At 51.7% G+C, this 12619-nt stretch overlaps 6 protein-coding genes across 6 annotated transcripts; 3 read left to right on the top strand and 3 right to left on the bottom strand.

The window, feature by feature from the left end:
* The first annotated feature begins 230 nt into the window (after positions 1-230).
* Positions 231-1853, top strand: BDW47DRAFT_97984 (pantoate--beta-alanine ligase PAN6). Its single transcript, XM_024820539.1, has 3 exons — positions 231-253; positions 310-598; positions 670-1853. The coding sequence occupies exons 2-3, from the start codon at positions 571-573 to the stop codon at positions 1728-1730; spliced, it is 1089 nt and encodes a 362-aa protein (XP_024676184.1). The 5' UTR covers positions 231-253; positions 310-570; the 3' UTR covers positions 1731-1853.
* A 281-nt stretch (positions 1854-2134) lies between these two features.
* Positions 2135-4495, top strand: dbp7 (putative ATP-dependent RNA helicase). Its single transcript, XM_024818576.1, has one exon. The coding sequence runs from the start codon at positions 2148-2150 to the stop codon at positions 4446-4448; it is 2301 nt and encodes a 766-aa protein (XP_024676183.1). The 5' UTR covers positions 2135-2147; the 3' UTR covers positions 4449-4495.
* On the bottom strand, positions 4496-6061 carry BDW47DRAFT_25425 (WD40 repeat domain-containing protein). Its single transcript, XM_024818575.1, has 2 exons — positions 5725-6061; positions 4496-5645 (listed from the first exon to the last, which is right to left on the bottom strand). Exons 1-2 carry the CDS (start codon positions 5964-5966, stop codon positions 4544-4546), a joined length of 1344 nt encoding a protein of 447 aa, XP_024676182.1. The 5' UTR covers positions 5967-6061; the 3' UTR covers positions 4496-4543.
* A 435-nt stretch (positions 6062-6496) lies between these two features.
* BDW47DRAFT_131449 (Zn(II)2Cys6 transcription factor) lies at positions 6497-8748 on the bottom strand (the record flags this gene model as incomplete). The annotated part of the gene is made up of 4 exons (XM_024817312.1): positions 6497-6863; positions 6920-7084; positions 7134-7849; positions 7906-8748. The coding sequence occupies 4 exons, from the start codon at positions 8746-8748 to the stop codon at positions 6497-6499; spliced, it is 2091 nt and encodes a 696-aa protein (XP_024676181.1).
* Positions 8749-9193: 445 nt separating this feature from the next.
* Positions 9194-10822, top strand: BDW47DRAFT_131441 (PHD finger domain-containing protein; the record flags this gene model as incomplete). Its single annotated transcript, XM_024817311.1, has 2 exons — positions 9194-9227; positions 9282-10822. 2 exons carry the CDS (start codon positions 9194-9196, stop codon positions 10772-10774), a joined length of 1527 nt encoding a protein of 508 aa, XP_024676180.1. The 3' UTR covers positions 10775-10822.
* A 285-nt stretch (positions 10823-11107) lies between these two features.
* Positions 11108-12344, bottom strand: BDW47DRAFT_97977 (uncharacterized protein). Its single transcript, XM_024820538.1, has 2 exons — positions 11928-12344; positions 11108-11862 (listed from the first exon to the last, which is right to left on the bottom strand). Exons 1-2 carry the CDS (start codon positions 12203-12205, stop codon positions 11394-11396), a joined length of 747 nt encoding a protein of 248 aa, XP_024676179.1. The 5' UTR covers positions 12206-12344; the 3' UTR covers positions 11108-11393.
* Between the last annotated feature and the right edge of the window lie 275 nt (positions 12345-12619).

Here is a 12619-nt window from a genome sequence, read left to right as displayed (position 1 = left end):
AACCGCCCCGCTTCTCAACAAGCATTGAAGCCAACGATAGGAGAGGTATCCTCATTATTAGCCATCATGGTGATGCTCTGTCTTTAGAATACATTATAATAGATGGAATTTGGACATCTACAGCAGTCAACCGCCCCAATACCACACGTTAAACGGTATCATCGAGGACAGTACTTTTTCAAGACATCAGGCAATTATGTCATATATTAAACCGCCCCAACATGATCTCCCCGGCACACACTAACGGGAACAGGCAAGGCCCCGTAACTCAAGGCGCAGGTCCCTCCACTTACTGTATGACTCCACCAGCTTAGGACGAGAACCACGCCGCAGCCATCAGCACGCTTAAAGATCACATATTATCCTGCTGGGTCAACACCATGCAGAGCGGCGCCCTCGCCTTTCCGAAACATTTCACATTCCCTCGGTCCTCGTGATCCTTGTATTGATGCTGGCTGTAGCCCTCGGTCTCTCACCAGATGTGGTACTGATATCCGGGACGCTCCACAGCGGGACAATTCGACCCAAACCCATACGTGATTGATAGACAGCTCGACGACGACACCCACAATGTTCTCCTGGCGGAGGTCGGTCTTCAGTAAGGTCTCTCCTATATTTTCCCCCACTCTCTCCCAGCCCAGATCTGACGGTTTTTGTTCCAATTGACAGCCGCTGCCTCGTCCCTCCGGTACTCTTCGACAATGGCCACTCCATCGCACTCCTTCCAAGTCTTTCGGGAGGTGCCTCCCCTCCGACAATTCCGCAATGATCTCCGGCTCTCCCGTCGCACGGTCGGGTTCGTGCCTACAATGGGAGCCCTGCATGAAGGACATCTGTCGCTGGTACGTCAGGCCGCGGCCGAAAACACGGACGTTGTCGTCAGTATCTACGTCAATCCGACCCAGTTTGGCGTCAGTGAGGACCTGTCTAGCTACCCACGCACCTGGGACAGCGACGTGGCGAAGTTGGAGGAATTGAACAAGGAGCTCACCAATCAGGATGGCAACGCGGGCCGTGTCACAGCCATCTTGGCTCCGACCTCCAAAGTCATGTACCCGACTCTGCCGCCGTCATCCGAACCGGACGGGGACGGCTCATTTGTGACGATTTCTCCTTTGTCCCAGCGGCTGGAGGGCGCTTCACGACCGGTTTTCTTCCGAGGCGTCGCGACCGTCTGTATGAAGCTCTTCAACATCGTGATGGCCGACCGCGCCTACTTCGGCCAGAAGGACGTCCAGCAGACCGTTGTCATCAAGCGCATGGTGAAAGATTTCCATGTGGGAACCGAGATCCGCATCGTGAATACCGTTCGCGAACACGACGGACTAGCCATGAGCTCACGGAATGTGTATCTGGGTTCGCGGCGACGGTCGGTCGGCCTGGTCCTGTACGAAGCCCTGAAGGCTGCCGAATCCGCCTACCACGCGGGTAAGGTCACACGAAGCGATATCCTTGGCGCTGCCACTCTCGTGACCGACCGAGTTTTGTCGGAGCAAAAGGCTCTCTCGCCTGCTGAGCGGGCGCTGTACGATGTCGATTATATTTCCTTGGCTGATCCGGACACCCTGGACGAGGTGGAGGTGATTGATCCCGCCAAGGGAGCCATTCTCAGCGGCGCGGTCAAGATGGCACCGATCGAGGAATCGAAGGCCGGAGAAGACACAGGTCTGGGAGAAGGCAAAGTGCCGGTGCGACTGATTGACAACCTCACCCTTCAGCCTCGTGCTTAATTTGCCCCTCTGTGGCTTCTTTGCAGCAAGGAGTTACTCCTTTCTATACCCTGATGCTATCCGATAAATGGCATCTTTGTACTATTTCTGAAATCACACATGTATCTAGGAACCGCAATGTACTCCGTGAATAGATTTTTTTCAAAAAGAAGAGTTCCATATATATAATAACCCCAACCAATGATTTGCCAATTATACAAGCATACACGTTAGTAGAATTCCAAACATCAAAAGAAATGCCATGACCCCTCTCAATCAGGAAAGTAGGGCAAAAGTCGAGGGCTCGGGAGCAGATCGGGCCGAGAAAATTTCCCAGCAGCGTCCGAGCGCCTTTCTTCCACGCGGAAGAAAAGCAACAGAAGTCACTCACCCAATTCAAACACAACCACCAAGTCAGCCAAACAGGTCCTAATAACCATGGCGGACGACGGCCTGCTCCTGAACTTCTCCATCGGAGATAATCTCAACTACACGAAACAGGAGAAAAAAATCACTGGAGGAACCTGGCGCGACCGCCTCAGCGCAAAGAAAGCCGCCAAAGACCGACTGACAAAAGGACCGGGCGAAGAAGGCGCCGACAAATCCGAGAAACGGCCACCGCGCAACCCGAACCACGTTCCTCTTCCCTTATCACGGCCGCAGAAGCGACAGCGCACGGATGGCGGCGGCGGCGGCGGCGGTGGTGGTGGAAGCAGCGGGACGAAAAAATACCTCAGTACCGACTCGTTCCAATCGTCGCTGTTCACGTCGAACCCGGAACCGCAGAATGAAAGCGAGCACAAAAACGGAGCGGACGAGCCCGACGCGAAGCCTACCAATGCGCCTCTGATCGATGGGCTCGATACCTTCACCAACCTGGGCCTGACCCCGACTCTGGCGGCACATTTGCTCACGAAGCTGGAGTTGAAGGCACCGACGGCGATTCAGAAGGCGTCGATTGGGCAGCTGTTGAAGGAGGAGAGCGATGCGTTCATACAGGCTGAGACGGGATCCGGTAAGACGCTGGCGTATCTGCTGCCGCTGGTGCAGCGGATCATGGCGCTGTCGCGGTCTGCTCGGGAGGGGAATGCCGGGGAGGGGGAAGGGGGGGACGGGGTGCATAGGGACAGCGGACTGTTTGCGATTGTGCTGGCGCCGACGCGCGAGCTGTGTAAGCAGATTTCGGTCGTGTTGGAGGGCCTGCTGCGGTGTGCGCATTGGATTGTGGCGGGGACGGTCATCGGTGGGGAGAAGAAGAAGTCGGAGAAGGCGCGGCTGCGCAAGGGCCTGAATATCTTGGTTGCGACCCCGGGGCGACTGGCGGATCATTTGGAGAATACGGTTGCGCTGGACGTCAGTAATGTCCGGTGGCTGGTGCTCGATGAGGGCGATCGTCTTATGGAGTTGGGCTTTGAGCAGGAGCTGCAGGGGATTATTCAGAAGCTAGATGCGCGGCAGCGGCCGAGTCGCATTCCGGGGGTTCCGGCGAAGAGGGCGACGATCCTTTGCTCGGCTACGCTGAAGATGAATGTGCAGAAGCTGGGAGAGATCAGTTTGAAGGATGCGATCCACATCAAGGCCGATCCGGAGGACGAGGATGGAGAGTCTGGGGATGCGGACGGGGATGACGATGCGTTCAGGGTGCCCGCCCAGCTAAAGCAGTCCTACGCTCTTGTCCCATCGAAGCTGCGCCTCGTCGCTCTTACGGGTTTCTTAAAACGCACATTCATGAGAAAGGGGTCAGTGATGAAGGCCATCGTCTTCGTCTCCTGCGCCGACTCAGTCGATTTCCATTTCAAGCTATTCTCGAGACCAAAGGAGGAGGAAAAGACTTCCGACAAGGAAGAAAGCGACGCCGAAGAAAAACAAAAGACCACAGAAGCGTCCGCCAACGGGACAATCGCGCCCGCCACCGACTTCTCCAACCCTGCAAACCCCGTCACCCTCTACAGACTGCACGGCTCCCTTCCCCAGCACGTCCGAACCTCCACGCTCGGCTCATACGCCAAGAACCGCGAACCCTCCGTGTTAATCTGTACCGACGTGGCATCTCGTGGTCTCGATCTTCCCAACGTCGACCTAGTCATCGAATACGACCCGGCCTTCAGCGCCGAAGACCATCTTCACCGAATCGGACGTACAGCCCGTCTAGGACGAGACGGGCGCGCACTGCTCTTCCTCCAACCCGGCTGCGAAGAGAACTACGTCGACATCCTCAAACGCAGCTATCGCGACGGGGGGAAAACATTGGCTCGACACACCGCAAACGACATCCTCCAGCGTGGCTTCGGCGGAAACGTCCAGTCAGGAGGCAAAGGCAAGAACTGGGAAGTCAAGGCGACAGACTGGCAGATGGACGCAGAGCGCTGGGCCCTAGACAACCCGCAGAACCTGGAAATGGCGCGTCGCGCGTACCAGTCGCACATCCGCGCGTATGCCACGCATATCGCGAACGAGCGGCACATGTTCAACATCAAAGAATTGCACCTTGGTCATTTGGCCAAGGCGTTCGCCTTGCGTGATCGTCCCAGCAAGGTCAATGTACCCGGTTTGCGACAAGGCCAGGAAGACACGAAGAAGGACTTCAAGGCGAAGAGGAGCGGCGCCGGGACGAAGAGAAAGGCTGGTGATGATGATGGCGCTCGTGGTCCTGCACCGGACGCACCGACGGCCGCCCAGAAGATGCGGGCGAAGATGAGGGAGCACATGGGCGGAGCGAGCGAGTTCAATCTTGCGTAGTTCCGTGTTTTGAAAGAATAGAGAGAGAAAAAAAAAAGGGTAAAAGGAGAGGGACAGGAAAATGTATATAGCATGTCGCGTTCGAGGAACAATCCTCAATAGATATCCCACAATGAGATCTTGCCGTCTTTCGAGCCAGCAGCCAGCCAATGCGTATTCTGGACTTTTGCATTTCTCTGCCGTTGTAGTGCTGCTAGAGATGATCCCCCTTGTGTTAGCTGGGCCTCAGCTACTGCCTCGTCGCTCTTTGCTTGCTCCCCTGTTAACGACTCGCCCGTAGCAGAAGCATCAATCGCAGAAGGAACATCCGCAAACGCAACAACGTAACACCCCTCCTTATGCCATTTCAGCACAGCCAACTCCTTCATGCTTCTGCAGGAGTAAACGCGGACCCTAGAATCCCACCCCGCAGTCGCAAATATCTTTCCATCAGAGCGAATCCGCACCCCCTGCTGCCCCGCATGCTTAGTATTCACATTTTTCAAAGGAGTATCCTCCACAGCGCCCTGACCCCCCCGCAAAGACGCAAGCTGCGGCACAGGGTGCTTAACCAGAAGCGCATCGGCAGACGAGCTGACAAAGTACCCATCAGCAGCAAAGACATCAATCGCAAGAACAGGCTGGCTATGAGGCCGACAAGCGTAGATCTTCTCCCATTCCCACGGCCTCCCACCACCAGCCTCCCGCACAACCTTCGCACTGAGCTCCCCACGCCGCGCGAAAACAGCAATCCGCCCATCCTCATAACCAGCCGCGACGTAGAGCTGCTCTCCCGGGCCCCGCACGAACAGCTTAGCAGCCATCACCATCCCCGTCTTCACGGCCGGATCGGCAGGTATCGTGCATACGCGCTTCTCAACAGGGAGCTGGAAGATATCGAGAGCGCCGGAGTCGAGCGCGTTCGGCGCTGCTATCAACGCCGATGATGATAGCGGCGTAGCCTCTTCCTGCGTCTGACCTTCTGTCATTCCAGCGGAAGAAGCATCACTATCCTCAGCGAGAAACAGCAACGAGAACGCACAGAAATTCAGCGCATTCACAGGCAGCGAGTGCACCATCCACGGCTGAACACCTGTGCCGGTTGACTCCCCGCTGCCATCGCCGTCTACAACGCGATCGACGGGGAGGACTTTTTGAAGGATATCTTCGTCCTGGGCGCGGAAGCGCCATACGCGGAGTTTGTGGTCTCGACCGTGTCTATATCCATGATTAATACTTGTCATCTTCTCTTTGCACAGGCGAAGAAAACACGATGATGCGTCAGGAAGAAACGTACGTATATACCTCTGTCGCCGTGCCAAAGCCAGAACTCGACGCTTTAGCCTCTAGTACGGCCCCGTCGTGCGCCTTCCACGCCACCACTGGTCGCTTTGAGACCAGATCCCATACTACCACCCAGCCGTTTGCATCAGCTGAGACCAGACGGAGGTTGTCGTGGAAGACGTGCAAGGCGTGGATGGGGGCTGCGTGGCCGCGCAGAATGTAGACCGGTGTTGGGGGTTTGGGTGTGGTAGACATTGCTTGTTTTGATTCTGTAAGAGCTGCCCGGCCTGCAAGTATAACAATTGTGCAGATTTTGCAGTTGTCCCTTTATTTGGACTTCTGCATGGTCCTTGATATTTTGGCTGGGGTAGATGCTGTCGATTGTATTGGTGTATGTCGAGCGGAACGAGAGGAATGCTGTGGAGTGCCTGGGTCTTGGCATCTCTGATTGCTGCAATTGCGGTACGCATCTACAACTACTGCATGTCTTTGAAAAATCACGATAGTTATGAAAAAAATAAAATATACTTATCTTTTGGATCTTGGTTTCTATGGGATAAATGCGTACATCTACACAAGTTTGAAGAAGAAAACATCGATATCTGCTCTAAAGTCTTTAGCCTACTATATATATGTCAGGATATATATACTCAACTGAGCGCTCTAAAAATGAGACGAAAAAAAGATAAAACGAGAAAAAATCGTAAATTGACATTAAAAGTCGTAAGAAGAACATGAATATATAGAGTATGCTGATGATACGTATAACTAGATAAACATATCATTCAGAACCCGCACGAACGTTGATTGGATTCATGCGGCGCGACATAATATCCCTGATACGGGTGGTTGTCCATTGAAAAATCAGCGCAGGACATAATAGGGTTGATGATTCCGGGCGGCATCTTGAGCTGCGTATATACAGGCCCATAGGAATCAGAACTCGTGAAATTAGATGGGGACTCCATGCCGGAACAGCCAGCTGAATTCCAGCCCCAGACCTCTTGTAACTCGTGTTTGATAGATTCTGTTGGATAGCCTGTTTTCATGGCAATGCTGTTCAAGATCTGAAGTGTCTCTTCCTGCGTTTCTCTCGTCTTGAATGAATCTGCGGCAATTGCCAGGAAGCGCGTGGATAGACCGGCGATTCCTCTGGATAGCGCCTATTAATATTCGGCAGGTCATGTATGTAGATCTGGGGGACATACCGATCTTGAACTTGAGCTACGATTCCGCAGATATTGTGCGTATGACTTTGCTGCATGCTCTGCATCTCGGGGCTGAACTCCGACTCCAAGGGGTGGGTCTTGGCAAGAAGTATTCTTGTCGTGTGGTAAAATAACTGGGCGATGATGGCAGGATGCTTGACCAGCCTATATAAGGTGAGCACGTAGTATGTAAGCTTGTCGGGTAAAAGCGTACCATATCTGTGGGAACGCTGATTTGGTATTGGCTTGCCAGGGCTGCAAGTAAGCAAGAGGCATCATGGACCTTGGTGCAAGTTGGGCCCACTGATTGCACCACTCGTTATAAATGCACCATTCCTGGTATTGGTGGCCAAGTTCCGGCTCCTGACTCAGGCGTTCGTCGGCCTGAAATTGGAGCGAAGATGATCTGAAATTCGCCACTTTGGCGCAGATGTAGACCATGCGATGAGCCCACATTTCTTCCTTACCGGCAATACTCGGCCGGGCCTGGTGCATGTTCATGTCAACACCCCACAAGTCTGGATCCCAAGACGTTATCCATTTAGAGTGCAGGCAATCAAGGAGTTCCATTCCGACATTCAGCCAAAAGCACGCTCCGCCCAGGCCTGGCGTCTTTGCATCCCAATGACATTCCTTGATCAGTGCTCTGGCGCCAGCGATATGATCCATGCCGTACATGAACACCATTGATCCAGAACACATCGCTTCATAGACACTAAGAATCACTGCCGTTGTGGCACACAGGGCCGAATCACGTGTTGGGTCCTGTAGTGAGTGAAGCAGTTCTTTGTAGGCCGTATCGTGGAAATGTAAGGCCTGCTCTTCGCCATATGAAGCATTGACCCGTGACAGATGTCGCGCCGCACAGGCCATAACGGCTTGTAATAACATAGGCTCTTCCAGCGCATAGAATGGCAAGATATGTGAAAACTAGGTATGACAGTCAGAATTAGGAAAATTTACATCGTATTGGCTGCGTGACTTACGTAGTTTACGAAGTTCAACGAGTCCATCCATGGCCCTACTTCTTCCACAAAGGTTTGCAGGAGAAGCCTCTCGTCTGGTGTTTGAAGACATGTGTGATTAACAGCGTTTATTGCCTTTTGACTTGTTGACCGGAAAGGACTGAGTGTAGAATTTTGATAGTGATCATTGGACGGTGTCGTAGCGTGCGAATGTTGCTGGAATGTCATTTCTAAGCTCCCCAATGACTGAACAGCTCCATACACTGTTTGATCAGTTGTATTCAGCTCGACTGGCCCACCGAAGTAGGCGAAACTATGGAGATCCCCACCCAGCGAAATATCCTTCTCCGGAGTAGGATACCTCTCAAAGCCCCCGACATACTCTGACGCTATGCGCCTCGACTCGTCACAGATGGAAACAGGGTTCCATAGTGGCGGTTTGATATAATGAGGAGGGGCCGAAGTCTGAGTATCTATAAAATTGAGGCGAATCCCGCGTCGGCAGATTCGACCTGCCTTTCGGCAGTTGTGGCATCGATGCAGAGCTTCATCACATTTCAGATGGCGCTCACGACATGTTAAACAGCCTGTTCGTACCCGTTTTGGTTTCTTTGCACGGGCTTTGCTCCCGCTGGTGGGACCACGCGGCGCACTCAACGGGGTACTACCAGGAGTTAGTATACCGCTGGCTCCTGAGGGACTTTCCTGTTCTGCACCAATCTCTGTGGTTAGTTGGTCCGGACATGCAACTAGATCTGGTTCCGATTGGGCTCCGGCGGCGTCAATGTCCACAATTCCAGGGGTTCCAACAGCAATGTCGACGCCCAGAAGTGGCAGCACATTGCCGTCGCCAGCAGAGGCCATATCAAAGAGAGTTTATTGGTTCAACCTTGCTAGGATAAAGCATATCCAAGACCGCAGGGAGCGGTCCAACCAATGTCAGATCACGAACACGTGTATTGATTTGGGACCATGATGCTAGCGCAAGAACTGTTTTCTTCATTCAGCAACCAGTGTTTAAATATGTTTTGTTCAGGCTTACCGAATAAGTCCCCGAGCAAGTCAACGTTGTCATTTATGTTGGAGATAAAATGTTGATAAAGAAGCCGATCGGCACATGACCAGATCAATTCCGATCTGGGCACCTGAGGCTCAACACAATGCTGCTAACCGCGCTTAGTCATGTTGTATGCAAGGCCACTGTAAGATCCTTGAAAGATCAGGCTCCTGTTGAAGATAGGCAGAGAGTTCGAGCTGATTTTGTTCTTCTGTCTTATAATCTGACTCACTCACACTTCTCTGCCCGATGATGACCAAGGGACTATGGAACTTGCACGTTGATGGTATAGACTTCCCGTCACTAACCAAGCACTATTCAGTCATTGACACCGTTCTAGGGAAATGGTACCGCTGGTTCCACCCTCCCCGTGGGCACTCTCATTCCCCAGACGTGCCATCAATTCTGAAAACCGTCCGCAAAATTCTTTCAGGATCTAACAATTTCAAATGGGAGATTGTCCCATTTCCGACACCGCTTCATTTTCAACTCGATATTGTGTATACCGTTGACAGAGATGCTGGCCACATTACAGTAACCCGTTGGAGATCGGTGGATGGAGATCTATACCCGAGAGCCCAACGGGCAACGTTGATATGTGTCCAAGAGACGTCGCTCGGCACTTTGGAGGCTCTTCTGGAAGATGTGGTAGAGATTCATAAGCACTATAATCACTCACCGAGCAATGCACATGATGAAGTTGGCGTGCAACATTTATTGAAATCCTTTGGGATCGAGCCCATGAACCCCGCACCGCTAAACGAGCTGCAATTCAAGGTCTTTACGGACTTTATCCTCACATGGCGGTTCTATTTGGGCGACTTCTCTACCTGGGAACGCTCGTTTTCTCTATTCTCTAAACTTGCCATTGGACTGCTGCGTATCGCGGCATGGGACTTGGAGATTAGGAATACAGATTACCAAGACACCACCACACTTTCGTTCCTCCCGGGATGGAAGGCGCCAACCAACGACGTATTCTGGTTCCATAAATTTCTAGTTGTGTGCTGCAGCTCCGACGAAATTCGCACTTCAGTGGCTACAAAAACAGGGCATTTTGTATCTCACAGTAACGGTCAACCAGTGACTGTACACGGGATAGCTATTACCCTACGGCATGTCGCACTCTTTGAGATTCGCAATGGTGACATAATTCTTTCCCCCCCTATTCCTCTTGTTACCAATGAATCATCAATGTGCTGCTCCCCTGGGTTCAGGTTATTGGCGTATATATTTACTTCAAACCACCGGAAGGTATTATCAGAGCACTGGGGAGTTCCAATTCCCACGGAGCTTCTCGAGATGATTATAAAAGCATCCGCCCCGAGGCCGAAGGACTTGCTTTCAATGGCCCAGGCGTCTGCTCTGCTGGAGCAATGGTATTACTATTCCATTCTACGAATTAATGGCATCAATATGCACAAATACCCCCTCTCGATACCATGTTGCGGCGAGCGACACACACCAGACACCATTGGGATTTATTGCTCAGTCTGCTATGCCTGGTTTCATACTGAATGTGCATATCCGTCCTCTGATATGTCTTCCGAAACCGATAAATATATCTGCTCTGGTTGCCAGGAGAGCAGACCTTGCGCTGTTCTTGAGAGTGCAGGGATCCACCAAGCCTACCGTGCAAAGCGGGAACGGAAGGCATGCAGCGTGGTCCATGATGGAAAAGCTACAGATTTCCACCTGCGACCTTGCAAACCAACCCGTTACTTTCCAGATACATGGCACATGTTCGGGCTTGCCGCCCCTGCTCCAAAGAGAGCCGATTATACAATTTATTTCAGTGGGGTATTTTCCGGTCTTGCGTATGGATTTGATTAGTGGCACAGTGACTACACAAAGATTTGACAATAAGATGTTGGAATATCAGACAGGTTATGCCCTATACCACTCGTTGGTCAAAGTTTTGGCCTAGCGGTTGCGATGAGAATCATGGAAATAGATTGCCTCCTTCCAAATCGTCCGTCCCATAAATCAGTTCGAAATGGCGCTTAAAACATTCAGCGTGGATCCTGGATCTCATGTTGAAACAAATGTCAACATTTCATCAACTGAAACGCTGTCAATCCGCACATGGAACCTATTCCTGCATGGCTGAGAAGGGGGGCCCGTTGGATTGGACTAAATACCTGAACCGCCTAGAAGAGCGAGTCTAGAGAAAAAGAACCATTATTATTGAATTAGATATATATAGGAACCTCTATAGAGCAATGCAAAATCGCCAACATGCTTTTCGTATACATCATTCAGACACCATTCGACAGTCTTCCACCCCCTGGGCTCCAACCCATGCAACAAAACAAGCCACCAAATCAAAGTCTATCCAAAACAGCAAACTCTAGACCGGTTGCCATCCTCTAACGCAATGGACGACAAAATCACTGTTCGACCAATTCAAACAAACAAGGCTTAAGAAAACAACACATCAAGTTTCATGACATCATTCCGGAGCAACACCCCCAACCCGACTAAGCCGTTTCGCCTTGCTAAAGATGGGAGTAACAGCCGTCTTCCAAAACATTGACCAACTATCCCAGCTCCATGGCTGTTGAGTGTCCTCATTGCGCTGTTCGAGCTTGCTTGGTGTACTTTCGGCTTTTTTAGCAGTAAGCGCGGGATCTTCTGGTTTTCTTGTAGTGTTCGCGCTCCGAGATGGCTTGGGCTTGTCATCAGACTTGCCATCAGTTTTGCCATCAGTCTTGCCATCAGTCTTCCCATCAACAGGCGCACACTTAGACACCAAGTCCTTGGCACTCCCAGCGCACTGCTTGCACGTCAAAACCACAGGAATCATGTCGTCAGGATTCTTCTCGACGGGTTTATCCTTGCTGATCTGCTGAGTGCTAGTCGAGCCATCGCGATATCCAATCTTCTCCGCAATAGCCGTCGCAGACCGACCAATCGAATCCCTATCTCACCCAATCAGTACAAAATCAGTACATCCAACGAACCCCCCGAAAACCTACTCACTCACCGATACTCAATCTCCCTCTTCACCGCATCCCCCAGCATACGCTTCCTAGCGTCATCGTCCGCCGAGAGATACTCAGCGGAAACCTTTATCCGCCTCAACCGACGATTCACAGCCTGGCGGTCCGCATTGCGGGCATTATCCATGGTGCGGTCAGCGCCCGTGAGCCGAGCCGTTCGGGCGCGGGATTTGCGCGTGTATGGGTTTTCGGAGAGGTCTTCTTCGTGTTTGCGCTTCTTGTTGGGTGTCCCTGGGTGGGGACCTGGTATACCGCGGGGCATTTTCGATTATTGGTGGAAGAGGTATAGTAAGGATAGGTGGGGTTTTGAGGTATTAGTAGAATAGGTAGGTAGTATTAGTAGAATCAACAAGTATCAGTAGAATAAACAAGACAATAGGCACGCCTACCCATGGATGGGCGACTGGGAAAAAAAAAGCAGAGCCGTGGATACGGAACACGTGAATTGATTAGTGCATTGGGGGAGGCCCCACTCATGCATGACTGGTGAAAATTGTTTAACTAGTGCTGGGATAGGGCTATGTTTATTTGGAACGGTGATGTGAGTTACTGCGTTTGACTGTGTCCTTGCAGATTTGCATGGTTTGGCCACAAGAAAGCACTGTGCGCTATAGTATTAGCGGTAATTTTTTATCACCAGACTATAGTGTTGAATCTAAAATGGCTTGACAGGTAG

The sequence above is a fragment of the Aspergillus candidus genome (genome assembly GCF_002847045.1).
Source record: "Aspergillus candidus strain CBS 102.13 unplaced genomic scaffold BDW47scaffold_2, whole genome shotgun sequence".
Lineage (NCBI taxonomy): Eukaryota > Fungi > Ascomycota > Eurotiomycetes > Eurotiales > Aspergillaceae > Aspergillus > Aspergillus candidus.
Note: the sequence above shows the minus strand (reverse complement) of the source record. Positions and strands in the feature narration are given on the sequence as shown.